Here is an 18,348-nt window from a genome sequence, read left to right as displayed (position 1 = left end):
CTATCTAATAGGCTTTTTTAAATCGATGAAGTTAAGTTAAATAATATTTTTCGTGTGATATTTAAAAATGAGAGATCCACAACTAAATGTACGTATTACAAACTTGTATTATAACTGAAACATCTAAATCTATGATTATAACAAATATTTTTGCTTATTTCAATGAAATAATTTTTCCTGATGGCAATTATTTATTTACATTTAAATGATCTTAGATAAATAGAAACCGAAAATATTGCTTTCTATATTCAAAAGCGATTTTTGTTCGGTGGGTATTTGAATAATTGTCCCTGTAGTTCCGGGACTAGAATAGGGCTACGGTATCCCCTGCCTGTCGTAGGAGGCGACTAAAAGGGGGCTTCCGGGGTTGCGGACGGCAAGAGTGGGAGCTCGAACCGTCCAGCAAGTGACCCCGGGAAGGACGGCGGTATGTGTGGTCGCATACCGTCGTAAACATACATGGTGTGGGAGGAGCGAAAACTGCTCCCCCAGGGTAGAGCCCGTTGGGCATCGCGCTTGGAGGGCTCCGGTTGTGTTCCGTTGGAGATCCCGGAGTTCTCCAACAAGCGTTGAGGACGGCCACCGGGGGGGTTTTAGTGCGGTAAAAATCCCACATAACCCGGCGTCGCTCCCACGTCGTCGGGTACCTTTTGAAGGTTTCCCCCTCGAGAAAAAAAAAAAAAAAAAAAAAAAAAAAAAAAAAAAAAAAAAGGGTATTTGAATAAAAGTAACAAAGTACTTAACAATAAAAAAATAACCTTAAGTAAACTAAATTTAAAGCAGAAACGAATTATATCTACTTAAGTATTTGGTTTAACAAGTTTAGTCATTTATGCTCTCTTTTAGGGTTATAAAAATAAGTATAACAGAAAACCATACATGAAAGATTACAAAAACAAACATTTTATTTCTTAAGCTTAAAATTAATGTTCCCTCATGATTACCTAGCGGTATATCTTTAAGTAAAATTCAGGTTACAAAGAAGAGGGAGAGTCAGATTAATTTTAAGAGTCAGATACTTTTATTAATTATGTTTAAATTAAAAATACCTAAAAACGACAAAGGAAGACCATATTATCAACAACAATTTTATTATTTCATCTGTAGTACTATAAAATTGCAACTGAGTTGGTTTAAATGTGCCTTGGTAACAACTTTTGGTATGTAATGTTTTGTATAATTAGTTACAAAGCTTATTTTACCTCTAAGCATATTAATAGCATTTGGTATCAGATAGTTTAATCATTTATAATAAAATGTTAGTAAGCATCTAATTTTTGGTAATGAGAAGTATAGTAATAACAAAAAAAGCGTGTTAAAAATATTTAATGAAACAACTATTGTTGTGCCAGTAATATTAATAAGCATGGGTAACAACGGTTGGGTTTCGTAAAACTGTTAGTTTATAAGATTTTTAAAAACCCAGAGGGAACTATTTTCCACCGGTGTTCATTTCTGTGTGTGTTTTAAAAAGAATTGATAGGTGAAATTATCAATTAATAATGAACTAGAATATATAAAAGGTAGTGTTCAGAACCTTGAATGTGTAAGCAAACTTTCCTTCAGTGAGCGGCTTTTTCATAGCGCTAATACGGCTTTTTGCTACATAATAGTGTGCTTCATTTGTCACCTGGTTGCATTCACAAGGGCAATAATTAAAAAATCTTGCCTATCTTTACAGCTTAAACAGGAATTGAGTAATAGAAGATAATAGTTACAAGTATATTACAAATTGACATAACATTATGATAACTACCTAACTCTATTTTATAGTACAACGTTAAGCTAAGCTATGATATGTTATCTATTCGAATCGAGGCGCGCCTCAGGACTATCTACATTGCACAAATATTTAATAACAACGGCCCTATTGATTGCACGATCCTAATATTTTAATGTACATCTTATGAAACTGTCTTATGTTTGGAGGAGTTGATGAAAATTAGCTTTTATTGAATATTGTTACAATTTCTATTAAGTATTTACATTAATTAATTACATGCGTACCTACTTTGTACTTAGGGTACGAATAAAAAACAGCATAAGGTTATTGAAGGGTGATATTTTTGACAAAGAGCGAAGATTAAAATATTAAGTCTTTAGCGACTTGCGTTTAACAAAATTGTCAAAATTATTGAAACTCTGAATACTTCTTACGAATAAAATTCACTTTTGGCAATTTTGTCGCATATTATGTACTGTACTTAGTGGAAACTAACACAAAACAACCGTAATTCATTAACTAAACTTCTTGTATTCATCAGTTCTTCCGGTCATCACTGTCTTACATCTAATCCCACGTAACAAATTATTTAACTGTTCACTACAACTTTACGCAAAGTCAACGCTTCTCAAAGTTTTGTTAGCTTAAATGGTTAACCATTTAAGGGTCAGTCTTACACGCTGTCTGGTGAGGATCCGCGGTCAGTGGAGGTTGAAGGCCGCTCCCAGTGCGCGGGGAAGGCGCGGGCCGGGAGCGCCACCGGCCTTCATATGACGTGTTGCGGGGGCTCCTCGTCCTTCATGAGGACGTACGCCAAGGGACGCTTCACGTCCGCTGGGGGGGACGGCGTCCGTCGTGGCGGGCACCCGCAGGGGGACAACGCACTGTTGTACAGAGCGCTGCTGTAGAGCGCGCCGCCGTACAGAGCCTGTGTAGAAAGGGAGTAATGTCTTATAAAAGGGTTTGAACAATGAATATTTATGACACTCATAATCAAACTAATCACGTATACCATGTCCAAGCGCCACACGTGCCGTCGATTACAAAAACTTTTTAGTTAAAGTTAATCAACACACGCAATGATAACTTTTTAATTGATTTAAAATTTTCTAGCTATTGCTTTATACAAATATTAACTTTTAAGTACTCAAGAACTAAATAAATTTAACGAGGAATTAGCGTTTATGTCTAGGTACGTAATTACCTGTAGATGAGCTAACTCAGCTGCTAACTTTCCGTCATCAGATGGCAGCTTGGCAAAGGGGTAAAACGGGTATGGCAACGGGGGGAAGAAGGCTCTACTTAGGTCCGGCTTGTCTTGCAGGAATTGATGAGATACCGGGAGCTGGGGTACCGGGTGGGGGAGGGACGGTGTCACCAGCCGCGGTACTGGCGCCATCAGCCCACTGATACCGAAACCGAATTTTGGTTCCTTCTTCACCAACGCTTTTGGCTTTCGTCGCGGACGGTACTTGTAGTCTGGGTGCTCTTTCATGTGTAAGGCTCTGGGGACAAAGCTTTAGGTTAATATAAGCGGAAACTTAGTGTTTAAACAATGTACAATAATGATATGCAGTGACGGAGCGGTACAAATTTCGGCCTTTGAAGTCATGTTCTGCGTTCGATTCTAACACTTGTTTTGATACGAGCAGATGCCATTGCAATTGAATAATTACTAAAACATAGTTAAGTCAAAATATAATTATACAACATTTTGAATTGTTTGTTTAAGTATATTAATTAAGTACCTATATATTGGCGATTCTTTTGATTTTTCAGAATATAACTTGGTTTTCAGTTAGATGGAATCGTGTGGTGGGTGATAATTATCTTGTATTGTGACAATGTATCAACAATAGATGACGTAACTTAGTGTGAATATCTATTTAATGCAACATAACTGCATATGAATATAGAATAGCATCAAGGGTTAATTACTGTTTGTTTTGCAATAAACATAATTGTAGCCAGACAACAGACGCGGGGTCGCATCGCGAAAGTTTTCCAACATTATTCAGATTTTAACTTCATAATCCCATTGAATAATAACAAAATGCCACAATGAAATGGCGCTGGGCAGAATAACATTATTATTTATGCAATAAAGCGCACAATTGTCGCGAACGCCCGCCGCCCTTAAAACAACAATGTCGATTCAACAATGCGCGGATTATTGCATTGTCCTGTCACAATCGAATGTTATTCCACACCCTTCACTATGTGCCACGAACCACTCAAGCCAAAGTGTACTGCAGTGTGCTGTTATTCGGACAACATAAAGCCTAGATTCCGATGCTTTAGGATGTACTTATGACGTTTAGTGCAACGACAACAGTCGACACAGCGTCCGATTATGCCAGCTTTGTGATAGAATCGCGATTGTCAGCGAGTCGATTGTAATTATTCGAATGGTCGAGGGTGGATGATAGTTCACGTTCGGAATGCTGAGGTTTTTGAATATCTGTTTGTTGAATGTTAGAGCTCCATTTTCAGTTTGCTGACTGTCATACAGTTCGTCAAAACTTTTCAGTGGCAGTTCTTTGTTTATTTATCTTTGAAACATTACTTATTACAAGGATAATATATATATTACGAGTATATGGAAGAACTGTTCGTAGCTCTATGTCACATCTACTTCTGCCATGTAAAGGATGCACAGGTGCTGTTTTCTGACTTGATGGACGTGAAGAGTTAGAGGCAGACCAAGACGAGACGGGTTAATTCAGTCCAGGTACACAAGACAGTGTTTGTGTTTTTCTTTATTAATAACTGAACTAATCAGGGATATCAGATATTATTTTTATTATAGTATGTTCCGTGATAAATAAGATCGCAAGCGAATTTGGAAGTCTTGTCGGAAAGATTTTACTTGTGCTCATTGAGTCCATTCGTAGTTCTACGATGCACTAAGCATACCAATGTTAAACAAAACAGTCCAAGAACAACGCATCTGTAATTGATTTCAGCTGGTACTCTGGTCTTATGCTAAGACTCTTACAGACGTTCATGGTCACAGCGACGACTATTTAAATCAAAATTTAAATGTGCATTAAGTATATGTCTATTTCAATTTTATCGAATTACCGAATCTTTTAAAGCTCTATATTACTGAAAGCATTTAAATTTACCTAATTTAACATAACCGGCAATCGGAAATATGGAGCATATCGCAATTACATTTTTATGCAACACACATTGCGCAACAATACATCAAAGGCACGATTACTTGCAACCAGTATTCCATTCATAACGTTATCAACAAATCGATCGAAGAAGTTCGGGCCGAAACAAGCCGGGGTCGTCGAACCGCACTATCAATTCGTTCATTACTGTTGACGACAAGCAAACACGATAAGCCAAAGAAAATAACAGCGTACGAGTATCTCGCGGAGAAAAAAGCCTATCTACGTTTTATCGGACACTTTTTTGGCGTATTTTCCTTGGACTTAATCGAGTACGGTCAACAGCTACATCGATATGATTCTCGATATGAAAGCCGCTTTATTTCGTTCGTTATTGATATTGTTGTGTCAATAACTGATATGCGATGTCGATTTTTTCCCTTATACTATTGCATAAGCAGTGTTTATGTTGGACATGACGTCTTTTGGTTTTTTATTGTTTTAATGGCTATAGCAAAATATGGGTGTAAAGTTTAGATTAAAACTAAATAAAATGCCTATAGACTATCAATTTACTATTTACATAATTTAAAAATAGTATATGTAAGCCCTAAGTGTAAGAATGCCTTCATACTGAAGAAATGTAGAATCGGTGGATGCGATTTTCAATATCATTTTCAATATTATCAATTCATAATTTCAGTTTTTATAAATTAAAAATATCTGTTATTAAAATGTATGTAATCCTTGAATCCCGATTATAAATATATCTTTTTGTTTTAAGTTAGTATTTTCTACCTTATTCTAATAAACAAGGTTTAAATTGGAAACTGGGTTTAATCGTATTAGGATCTGGCCTATTGTTTTAATCAACAAAAGAGTTCAACGCGTTACTTTGTTAGCTTATGTATTATTTTCTAAATTAAAATTGTTATAAATTATATGTAATTGCCCTCTACGTGTCTCTACTGTATTGAATTGCCTTTAACGCCCACTGCTGGGAACTATTATCACCTTGTTTAATATTGATATCATTGATGCGTTCCTCTAATGTCTAAAGCGGATTGGTAGAGCTTTTATATAGATACTCTTGTCAGATAACATCTGGTCTGAACACAGACGGAAGTAGGTACTATTTGTTTTTTAAAGGCGAAAAAAATACATCACCCTTAATATAAAATTAATTGACGCTTTTACTTTAAATCGGAACTTTAAGTGCACTGAAAGAACATTTAAATAATGTGCCCAATAAGCTTAGTACACATCAACATTATCACCCCATTACTGTCCCGTCGTGGGATACTCTACTTGGCTCCTTAGTAATATAGACAAGTCCACGATGCTGGTCAAGTGTGGATTGGTAGATTTCGTATTTGTGAAATTTTATATTATTAGGAAACTTTTAGACATATAGGTTACCTCATGACGTTATAAGTAACTTTTAATATACATTTTGAAGGTGGTAGAACCCTTTGTGGTTCGACTCCGGAAGCACCACCACCACACCTATTTCTGCCTAATAACAGCAGTGTTAGGCACTGCTGTGTTCCGTTTTCAAGGGTGTGGTAAGGGAGACATACTTTTCCGAGGCGTTACAGATTAGTCCCCCGGGGTAGCGGTGCATCTGTGGCTGATCTTAGGTAGGAATATCTAATTCTATCTAGGGTTGATTACAGATGTCCATGGGCGGCAGTAGCCACTTACCATCAGGTGGACTGCATGCTCGTCTGCTACTCCTATATTATAAAAAAATGCACAATAAGAAACTTATTTGCGTGCTCCGAGTACATGTTTTGTACTTGTCGGTTCAATGCGTTCCTGAAAAGCCAAAATTCTACAAGACTATGACTGCTTTGTATTATTAATAAGTATGTTTGATACTTATATTATTTATGATCTATCTCTAAGGAAGGAAGTGCTTCCAAGTGAAAACGTGGAGCGTTAGTTTGCCCTCTGTACGCTATCGGTCAACAATGGTTGAAGGCGCGGTTGTTAGCGCCCGAGCTTAAACACACACTACATAAAAATATTTTTATCATCCTGTTTGATCGCGCACAATCCAACGGACTAGCGCCATATATAATAACTACAAGTATTTGAATTTGACAAAGATATGTATATGTAGATAGCACTAATAACATATTTGTGAACATTTGTGTCTATATATATATCTTGGGGGAAACAAATGACACGCGAAAAATTGCGCGATTGTTCTATGATCGTGTGAACAGTGTTCTTCATACTTAGCATATGTCTTAAGTGCATCTCAAATAATACGCAGATAGGCAGAGAAGGCAAATCGACTAAGAATGACCCTATGGTAATTTTACTAGTGTTTAGAGATTACCAGGTAAGTAAAAGCAAATTTCTGTTGATGATAGTGCTGAAGGTACCTACCTTATGTCCGCTAATACATTCAAAGTAGAATAACCTACCGGTTCATGCTTCAAATTATGTTACTACTAGTTTATTTTCGATTATTATTTCAAGTATACTCTGTCTGCCTCTATTCCTGTAATATGTACCCGGTTTCCTATAAATCGTGTCGTTCACAGTATTATAACCAATACAATATATTTTTAATCATGGCCTATCTTGTTTCCGAGTATAAAGGGCCTGTTATCGTAACTGCACTTCGTACAACAGGAATGCAATCGGTAAAATATACTTAGTTCTTTGTATCATTGTATCAATAAAAATCAGATAATCATATTGTAGTAAGTACAAAAAGTATTGTGAAATACACACATTTCCTGCTATACTATTTAAAGGTAGTTAGATAGGTAGTTCGTAGTAGGTAACTATTACTTACTTGTAAATCATTTAGTACTTACTTAAAATTACGCTGCAAGGATTTGCTAATTAAGACACAAAATTAGACAAAATCTTAAAAATACAAATATTGATTTTGAAAATTATACGTTTATGATTTTTAAATATATAAAGTATAGATCCTTCTTATTATAACGAGGTTTTTATTGTTAAAAAAACTTTTTGTTAACCATTAAAAAAGTGTATTAAGTCAAAAGTCAATCTTAAGAAAAACTCTCAAGTTACATTTTAGTACTCGTTAAAAACTTTCAACATAAGTAAATGAAAATCTTCAAAGCAATTTTACAAAAAAGAAAATATATTTCTATTGCACAAAAGTCCTTTAGGAGGGTTAAGAATATTCCACACAAATGACAAAGCAAACAAATAACCCTCTCACGCCGACGATCGTTTTCAGCGAACAGTATCTCACAAAGGTCTTTTATTCAGTACACATAAGAACTTTAGATAGTAGAATTTACATTACTTTCGTATCTACATAGATATGAAAGTATTTATATTGAATATTAGGTTGTTGTCAAAATGTTATTTTAAATCAATTTTAAGTATGACATAGAAAGTTACTTCTTATTTAATCAGAATTATTTGAATTAAATTGAGTAGAGTAGGTAAGTAAAAAACGTAATCAAAGAAATTAGGCCTTTGCAAAGATGGTACAACTTTTGTCGGCGACTGTATCACAAATAAAGAGATATAGATACAGTTAGCTAACAGGAACCATCCTTTAAACGTGTATTTAACTATAAGAATGCTACTTTTGTCGTTCACTGTACATTCACCCGCAAACAACGTACCAGATAGTTTCAACCCTATCGCCACTGAATAAGCATGGTTTCAGTTCCCATACTTATACATACTCTTACAAAGCCAGACTGAAGGCATAATCTTGTTTTTATAGCCCTGGCGGTACCCGATAACGTTAGCGCCCCTAACAATGCAAGATATTATAACTACGAATCACAGATAATTGTCTTTTGAATAGAGGGGTGGTGGGTGGAATTGATTTGTTACGTATGGTGATTTTATGGCGATAAACCGAGTATTGTGGGGGTTTATTTGCTGTTTATTCTGTTGTGTGGCTTAATTGATGTGTTGTGCCTAATTTGTGACGTAAACTCATAGATTAAAATAACACTGAAATAAATATTTGTCGTACTTTACTAAAATACAAATTGAAGTGAAAAGCCGATTAAAATTCAACAACTACGTAGGTTGTATCAATTTTGATTGATTTTAAATTTATGTCCTTACAATAATTGTAACTCAAGAAATAAAACATATGAAATTGATAATAAACTTTAGCTACCTATTGGGCTATCATCATCATCATCAACAACTCATTACTGTCCCACTGCTAGGTACGATTCTCCTCTCAGAATGAGAAGGATTAGGCCATAGTCCACTACGCTGGCCAAGTGCGAATTGGTAGACTTCACACACCTTTGAGATTTTTTTTTTATAAAATCTCAGGTGTACAGGTTCCCCCACGATGTTGTCCTTCACTGTATATCAAGTGATAATTAATTTCTAATACGCACATAAATCTGAAAAATGAGAGGTGCCTGGGATTTGAACCTCGGACCCCTCGCTCGAGAGGCCGAGTCTCTTAACCACTAGGCTATCACTGCAATGGGCTATAGTTCTTGTTAATTTGTAACTAAGTAAACACACAAATTGAAATTACCTAATCTGCTTTGATTTTTGTCTGTTTTTAAATTTGCGTCTATGTTCTTATTTATATCATTTTATTAAGCAAAATCCTTTCTTAAGTTTCCTCATACACCCATCGCTTGAAACGTCAAAAACACACAAAAACACAGTGTCTCCTGTCCCAACACTTCAATGTCACCCTCACATCTACTGTTTGACAACAAACACAATAGACACACAGGGACACAATATTTTCCTTTCATTTAATTAAAAAGATATCTCCAAAGAAAACTAGATAAGGAGCTGAACATCCGGCCCTGTATTTGCTTGTTTGTCTTTTTAATCAAACCACTGTTTAACGCCACGGAGACAGCGAATAACAAATAATGCGATAAAGTAAATTTCTTTTATACACAAACATAATAGAAATAGGAAGGTGGAGACTAATTAGTATTCTTGCAATGTGAATGTGTCGAACGAGTACGCAGTGTACCTGATGGTAAGTGGCTATGAAGTCGGTAATGGATGCGTCGCTACTCCAAAGGATTCAGTTGGATTTTTTTGTGTTACACTTATTTATGAAATAAATTCTGCACGCACATTCTGAATTATTACACCCTTCAACTGCAAAACAGTAGTTTAATAGTATTTGCGGTGACATGGAGTTATTCAAAACCCAAAAAGACCTTTCATTTGGAGTATTAGCGTTTCACCTAGTCGTGCAAATGTCCATAGGCGACGGTGACTTCTTTTTAATAGATATCCCGTTTTCCTTATTGTCAAATTTATAAAATTAAGTCAATCTTAGCACGTCTCAGCAAACTTAAAACATAATACCCGTACCAGATGAACTGCTCCTACTCGTATACTGCAGAAATAAGTATACCCGACGCAGCTGAATTACGAAGAGTTCTACCCCCTTAACTTTAAAATGTCAAACTTATTTCACAGATCTTTCTTTACGTTGGCAACATTGAAGCTCTTTGTTCCACAGATAACTAATCCTAACAGGTGTGTTTTGTTTTGTCAGCGCCATGTTTGCATTCTGATACGGAATTAAAAAGATAATAAAAGAATATATCTCAAATTAAATATGAAGTTTTGAGGTTTGGTTTGTTTTGGCTGGTGGCGAGGGTTCCAACATTTGTCATTCTTTCGACAACACTAATTTAGTTTATTTTGTGTGATGACAATCATGGGTGGCCTATTAAAGGTTATTTAAATGATAAAACTCTACTTTACTATCTTTCTACTATCTACTACCTTTAATAGTATTGTATTTATTTTATTTGAATGATTTATTATTTTGATTAAATTGTAGGCCTTTTTATAATTTTGTGATTCATATATTATTGAATATCGATAATAATAATTATGCTCAACTTCAGAAACTTTTGTAAAATATTTCAATCTATCAATCGCAATTATAAACAATTTTTAAGGGTTGTCCTTTTTAAATATGAAGCTTATTTTCTTAGTCATGGCTTCAAATGTTTAAATTAAATTTTATCAAAATCTGTTAATTCCGAGGAACATATTATAAGTTCACATTTTTAATATTAGAATGAATTACTTTAATAAAAATATTTACGAGTATATCTAACTTTTAGATTGATTAAGATTTTGGCTATAGAGCAAATGTAAGTAATCTCTTTTTTGGCATACCTAATTATCTCTATTGAGGTAAAATAGAGATTATTATGAGGTTATATTGTTAGGTAACAATATAACCTCATAATCCATCATAATATTAATAAAACTATGGTAAGTGCACTTATCCAAAGGAATGTTTGTGAGTAACTGATTAATCGGTTATTTATTTGGACGAACACATCATAACGTATAGGTAAATCCTGAGTACAAACACCGTGTGAATGTCGTATTGAAAGTCAAGTGGCTGCGAACAAGACATATTGGTCAGGTTTTATCTGTTAATTCACACACTTAGGTCTTTTCACAATGCCCGTATAAGCTACTACATAATAAAAACTTCAATTAGGTTGAAAAACATTAAATTGAAGTAAACGAAAGGATTCAAAAGGAATTTACGCCGTGTATTTAATAAACAGTCTTTTAGTTCTACCAATATTTTTTTCCATCTAAGATCGAAATTCTTCAATTTCTATTAGGCAAAAATGTCAAATGTAAAATTTTTGCCAAATAAAATATTGTAAAAATCGAATATCAAGCGATACATATCGAACAATCAGTTGAACAATTAATCAGTTCAATAACATTACTTAAACATCGTATGGGACCCATATTGTAGTGGACGTCCCTTTACTGGAACGGATCTGTCCTCATAATTACAGGAAGCGATTTTGTCGTACAACCCGTAGTTCCACACCGAAAGGCATCATCACTGTACTAATTTCTGGTTAATAAAAGCAGTATCAAGCGGTGCCGTGATTCAGATTGTAGAATGTGGTAAGGGAGATACAGTTTTTTCTGTGTCTTCAAAGGTAATAATAGAATTATGGTCTTCAGGTAAGACTCGATTCTATCTATACAGGGTGAATTTTTCAAACGGGCCTTCAGGGCCAAATCCGAAACTATAAGGATTAGCGAAAAATGCTGAAAGGAGTTACGAGGCCGATTTTGATAAAAACTAAAACTGCATCATTACTTTTTTAAAATAACTTTCTCCCTAGCCGGGAATCAAACGAGTTCATTTTGAAAAAAAATACACCCTCTATATTATTCAACTATGTGATAGTGTTGCTTATAAGGATCAAAATCTGGGAAGTAATGGTAAATGAAAAACTAAAGGAAAAGCCTCAATTTTAAGAAAATACATATTTCTTCATATTAATTTGGCAGTTAAGTTCCCGCTATTCATCAATTTAAACATTTCGCGTATTAACAATTTTTTTGCTCAATGCTTCAAATCATTCGAAATGGACGTTTTGTTCTTCAAGAATTCATATTTTTATGTCCGACTTAGTTAAGGTTACTTTTAGGACCATTATAATAGATTTAACTTGCTATGAGCGGAGTTACGTTTAATACAGATGTAAAATTGCCAATTTGCGAGAATGTCTTTTTCGAGTCAAATCCGAGTGATAACTAAACAAAGAGATATAGAAAATCATATTTACTGTTGAAACGTAGTTATAAACAACAAACAATAAAAAAATATTATTTTATCACTTATCTATTTTTATTAAAAAATAAATCCTAAACACGGCGGTAATTTATTTGCCAAACTATTACTTTCTCATACTAAGCCGAATGTCACGGTTATAACATCGAATAATTAGTTGATTAACCAACAAATTTTTCAATGGTATGACTTACGTATGTTTCTAAAGAATTATACAAAAATCATTTGTTATGTATAATCCTTGAGGATTAGTATGCCAATGTATGGAAAAAATACGTGTTTTCTTCAAAATTTTCCTTTTCCTTTAATTTGTCACATAACATTACTTCCCAGAATTTGATCCTTATAAGCGACACTATCAGGTAGTGAAATAATATAGAGGGTGTATTTTTTTTCAAAATGAACTCGTTCGATTCCCGGCTAAGGAAAAAAATATTTTAAAAAACTAATGACGCAGTTTTAGTTTTTATCAAAGTCGGCCTCGTAACTCCTTTCAGCATTTTTCGCTAATCCTTATAGTTTCGGATTTGGCCCTGAAGGCTCGTTTGAAAAATTCACCCTGTATATCTATATATCAATGTTCAAGGTCAGCAGTAGCTATTTACTATCAGGCGAACTGCCTGCTTGTTTGCATGTATAATACAAACGGCAAAAGTACATTACAAGTACAACACATTGTTCTAAATCATTAGAACAGGGTTCCGGATTTCCTTAGATTTAACCGTTCCGAGTTTCAATATATGACTATCAAAATAATCTGAGATATCACAAATACATATGATAAGGTGAACTGTAAGTTCACTTATCCCCTTCCAAGACCATATATATAATATGGTATACAAATAACTAATTAAATTATCTACAACAACAGTCGTCTGCGATCTAAATTTCCTTAATTGTTTACGTTATAAACTTCGATCACTAATAAGAACGTTATAAAGCACTTTGTTCTATTAACTGCAAAAATAGTTATAAATACATAACATCATATAGAATATAATACAAAAGATGGCCTTATCACTAACTGCTTATACCTAGACAATCTTGTATTTTTTATTTTCCTGTCCTGTAACAGCGCAGTTTGTTTTTTTTTCTTTTATATCATTGTGAACTTCGTATGAAAATCTAATTTCAATCTGCTGTTTTTAAGTTTAGCCGGTATAAGCAAACTGAAAATTAATAACTTATTTTTCAATATAAAAATGTTAAATGGTTATTAAAAAATACACCCAGTCTCTCCACAAAAATCATTATTTTTAGATTAAGTACTACAAAAGTGTATTTTTTCTAAATTTAATTAGGTAAAGTCCACACAAGTACTTACAATTTATGCCCAGTTTGTAAGCATTCTTTATAAACCTTAAACTAACTATTGACTAACCTTAGTCTCTTGGCCTCGTCGATGAAGGGTCGTTTCTCCATCTCCGTGAGCAGCTTCCACTCAGCTCCCAGCCGCTTGGAGATCTCCGAGTTGTGCATCTTTGGGTTGTCCTGCGCCATCTTCCGCCTTTGCCCTCTGGACCATACCATGAACGCGTTCATAGGCCTCTTGATGTGCTCTGAAGGCTGCTTCCCGAGCGACATTTTGAAAATCAAGCTTTCGTCCGACAGTTTTGAAAATTTTTATTACAGTTCTTCAAAGTATTTCTTGCTTGTTAAAGCCGCGGTTCGCTATCATTGTTTTATTTTACGCTTTGATGAGAGTCAATATATATTTCTTTTTTTGACTTCAAGATTGTTTGTATTCAAAGTTTCTTTACGATTTCAATGCTCAAATTCTCACAGCATTAACCTATTTAAATTAAATTAGTTATATTCCAAATAACTAACGAAAATTTCAACTAATTATTATTTACGAACATTGACAAAAACTTCAAAACAGTTGCAACATTAACGTGCAATGTAGAGCCGCGGACTCGTGCCGTGGTATCCGTTCGAAGCGCGCGCCAACCTCGCCAAAGCTCAATGCGGGCTTTCTGGCGTGCTCGCTCCCCTGCCCCCCAGAGGTGCTGGAAGCCCACCAATGGGGGCGCGGCGTGGGCGGCCGCTGAACGCTCATTGGTGGAGGAGCAGTCCGTCTCGCGACGTCGCAACAGGTGACTGTGTGTTCTTATTAGGAAGAACGCGCACTTGGGAGAGTTGTGCGATTTTTTTATGAAGAAAATTTATTATGAGACTTGTGCAACTGTCAATACTGACCAGAAATACTAATTCGATTATTATTACTACTGTATTATACCTAATGAACGTAATGAATTTATTATATGCGCACAAAGGCGATAAATTATTCTTTTCTTAAAAAAGTTATAATAAAATAACGGAAAAAAAAAATGTATGAAGTAATTTATTATGATCATTTTAAATTTGCCTTGATAAACCTAGAAAAACAAGTAGTTTAAATTAAATTTACAGGGTCTTAAGAATTAAGATGTTATACTAATATTTAAAATAACATAGAGTGTAACAGTATTGTATGTTCTTTTTGACTTTAAGTTACATTGTTCAATAGCTGAGACATAAATTATACTAAGTACGTATGACAAACGCTTTATGGAAGTTTGCATAATAATTCATTATTCTGCAAAACTTATATTAATTAGCAAAAAAAAAGGCTTGGAAAAGTAGTACATTATAAACACACTGTAATTTTTAGTTTTGTTGTTTTTAATACTTTATTTTTTTTAACTCTATATTTTCTACAACTGAGATTTGCATGAGTATGCGTTTAGCTTAAAGATGTTTATTAGCGAGATTAAATTCTTTTTGAACCGCGATCTTACCGCTGCGTGGAGAGCCGGCTGATTGAATCCTAAGCAATTTGTGGTGCCGCCGTCTATTGCGATTGACAATCATGTTGTGATTGACAATTGCGGGTTGACTGACGTCAGGTGGGTACCAGACTAATACGGTGCCCAGAGGTTCCGGGTTAGATCCCCGCAGATAGATATCTGAGTGAAAAAGATGATGACTGATGCAAAAGTGTAGAGCTAAAGCCATTGTGGGGGAGTACAGATAACTTTAAAGTTAATTACAGTTTCATTTAATTACCTTCGCAAAATTACTTTTTGTTTATAATTTATTTTTTATGAAACCATTTGCAATGTTAACTGTAATCTTGTGTATAACACCAAAAGCAAACTTAAATAAAGATAATGAGTATGTTGTTCATTACTTAACAAGAATTTAAATCTATGTTTTGTTATAATGAAAATGAAAGTTCACTAAAATTTAATTTGAGTTCCTTTACCCTCCTTAGGTTATTTTAGTTCATAATTAAAATTAGATTAAGTACCTACTTTGTAAGGTGTATTAACACGAAGATGTTAAGGCGATGAATGTAATGCCAGCGATTGACAATATTTGATGGGCGAAGCCTTAATATTCATATATTATAATATTTCTAGAATAAGTATAATATTTGTATATATTATATAGGGTAAAGTTAACACATTGAATTTCTTAATCAGTTCACCTACGCGGGATATTTAGAAATTTACCAATTGCTAAAATTAATAAAAACCATAAAAGCTTTACATAACAACGCTATGTTAGGTTACATTATCAAATTGCACTAATATACTAGTATCACATATGTTTGAAAACAATACAAAAACTTAACACAAGTGTTGTAAGGTAGCCACACAATAAGTGGGCGGCCATTAGCGTGCATTCACGCGGTCCGTGCGGCGCTCTCTCATGCAAATGTCATGTTACTAGTTTGTATGGACTAATAAATATTGAATTAAACTGCTATATCACATATAAACAGTTATAAAACAACCTAGAAGTAGAATATTGCAAGATCGCATTATACTTTATAACAATAGAAATTAAAGTGAAATGAACTGTCACGTTCACTATCTCAAAACACAGATCTGAACTGTAGATACCCTTATCATGAGTTTTCAAAACATTCCACAATTTTACGTTACGTTTACTCAATCCATTATTCTGTTCCATTTGCTTCAGTAGACTGAGTAAACGTAACAATAAGAAAGCAAAAAAGAGAGACGAAACATAATGCGCTATTTTGTCAATTTAGACAGTTAATGTTACGTTACTGGCACTATAGTTCTGATACAATCCGCTAGGGGAGTTAATTGGTAATTGTATGGGAAAATACGTAAACAAATACCAAAACAGTTATAATTGTCAAAACGTAAAAACTCATGTTAAGGGTACTGTTGATAATTAATTGACAATATACTCATTACTTTTACGTTATTACGTTATATCAACATTAAGTATAAAAAATAAATCATTTGAAATGGTTTAAATGACATCAAAATCATTTATTACCAGAACATAGTTGGAAAATATGATGACAATATTACGACTACATATTCTTAGATCAAAAGTTCAAAAACATTTACCCGAAAAATTATGTTTGACATTTATTTATTTGGCGGTATTTGTGATTTAAAAACAAACAAGGATTATGGCGGGAAAAGGAAAATGATGAGGACGATGTCTTGGAACTAATTAAAAATAACGAGTTAGAATTGAATTTTTTTAATGGAGATACCGCTTACAGGTTTATATTCTAAACACACCACTGAATCTGAGCAACGATAATACGTGAAGGAATTTCTATATTTTTCTGTCATTCAGTAAGGTTTAACAGAAGATACTCCGGTGTGTCACTTTCATTAATCTACTTTTGGTCAGTGGTCAACGGATTGAACCTTTCTTATTTTTCTTATTACAGTACTACCCTGAGTGATCATCAAAGTGGAACTGCACTGAACTCATGTATTATCACTGCTATATCACACCCCAAATCGGTGCAGTAGCACTTAGAATTTATATAAAGTAGAAATAACTAAATGTGATGATGCTGCTTCCTTAATTAACGTACCATCTTACCATGAAAAGCATGCTCACTGACTATTATATATATTTTTTCCCAGAAACATGGTCATGCATTGCCCTTGTACCATGAAATGTACAGCATCCTAATTAAACGTTTATTAGTTCGCACAAAAGCCGAGTTGTGTGGTGAATTTGCATGAGAGACGCCGCGGCCGCAAACAGTCCGCGTGAATGAGGGCTAATGGCCACCCTGTACGGTATTGTGTGGCTTCACCTTATTCGGCTATTCGATTACTTATATAAATTATAATAGGTAAATGTATTTAGTTTATGTGTAAAGAATAAAGGTTTAAAAGTACAATAGTTACGTAAATACGCTAAGTGTCTTTTTCTAAAATTAAAGTCAAAAATTGTATTTTATCAGCTATAATTTTCGTTACACTAAATTGGATGCAAATAATATCTTACATTTTTGATCGAAAGCTCCGTCAGATTTGTTTAACCAAATACAAAGATTTACCTGTAGGTATAGAATAAAACTACTACTGTTTATAATACTGGACATGTTAAAATCGCTTTCGGAAAATAAATTGAATAGTAAAACATTTATTTACCTTGTCGTTAAAAATATTTCGTGATCGATTTTGAATCCAATTGTTGGAAAATGTCACATACATATCATACCCTATATTATCACAACCTTTAAACTAGAACGCAGCAGCATTTACTGCTTCTACACTGACATTCCGGAGGACTTTTGTTTGTTCAAGTATTTGGATTAGGTGACTGAACTGGGAACTGTTCGCTGGCGCGAAGTATATTGACCCTTACTTTTTCCAAATACGATGTTAATTTTCTAAAGCTTCACTCAATATTACAAGTCCTACTCTCCCAGAGCTATGAGACCTCATATAGACAAGCAAACCCGTAGCCAGCAGCTAGAGGCGGGTAAAACAATTCTATGCAGCACGGTACAATATCGTGTTATGCACCGTTTTGCCGGTCCGACGCCCAGCCTCGGGCGGGAACCCCGACCCTAACAAGTTTTGACGTCACTATTATCACAACCAATGAAAAGTCTGCCTTTTGGAAAAAGCTAGGAAGTT

General features: G+C 34.3%; 1 protein-coding gene across 1 annotated transcript; it reads right to left on the bottom strand.

Moving 5' to 3' along the window:
* Positions 1–2,489: 2,489 nt before the first annotated feature.
* On the bottom strand, positions 2,490–14,014 carry LOC140747933 (transcription factor Sox-21-B). The gene is made up of 3 exons (XM_073080587.1): positions 13,812–14,014; positions 2,928–3,228; positions 2,490–2,651 (listed from the first exon to the last, which is right to left on the bottom strand). The coding sequence occupies exons 1-3, from the start codon at positions 14,012–14,014 to the stop codon at positions 2,490–2,492; spliced, it is 666 nt and encodes a 221-aa protein (XP_072936688.1).
* Positions 14,015–18,348: the final 4,334 nt, after the last annotated feature.

The sequence above is a fragment of the Epargyreus clarus genome, unplaced genomic scaffold, assembly GCF_041222505.1.
Source record: "Epargyreus clarus isolate Ecla_fem2 unplaced genomic scaffold, WU_Ecla_fem_2.2 ptg000015l, whole genome shotgun sequence".
Taxonomy (NCBI): Eukaryota; Metazoa; Arthropoda; class Insecta; order Lepidoptera; family Hesperiidae; genus Epargyreus; species Epargyreus clarus.
The sequence above is the reverse complement of the archived record's forward strand: the minus strand, read 5'-3'. Positions and strand labels throughout refer to the sequence as shown.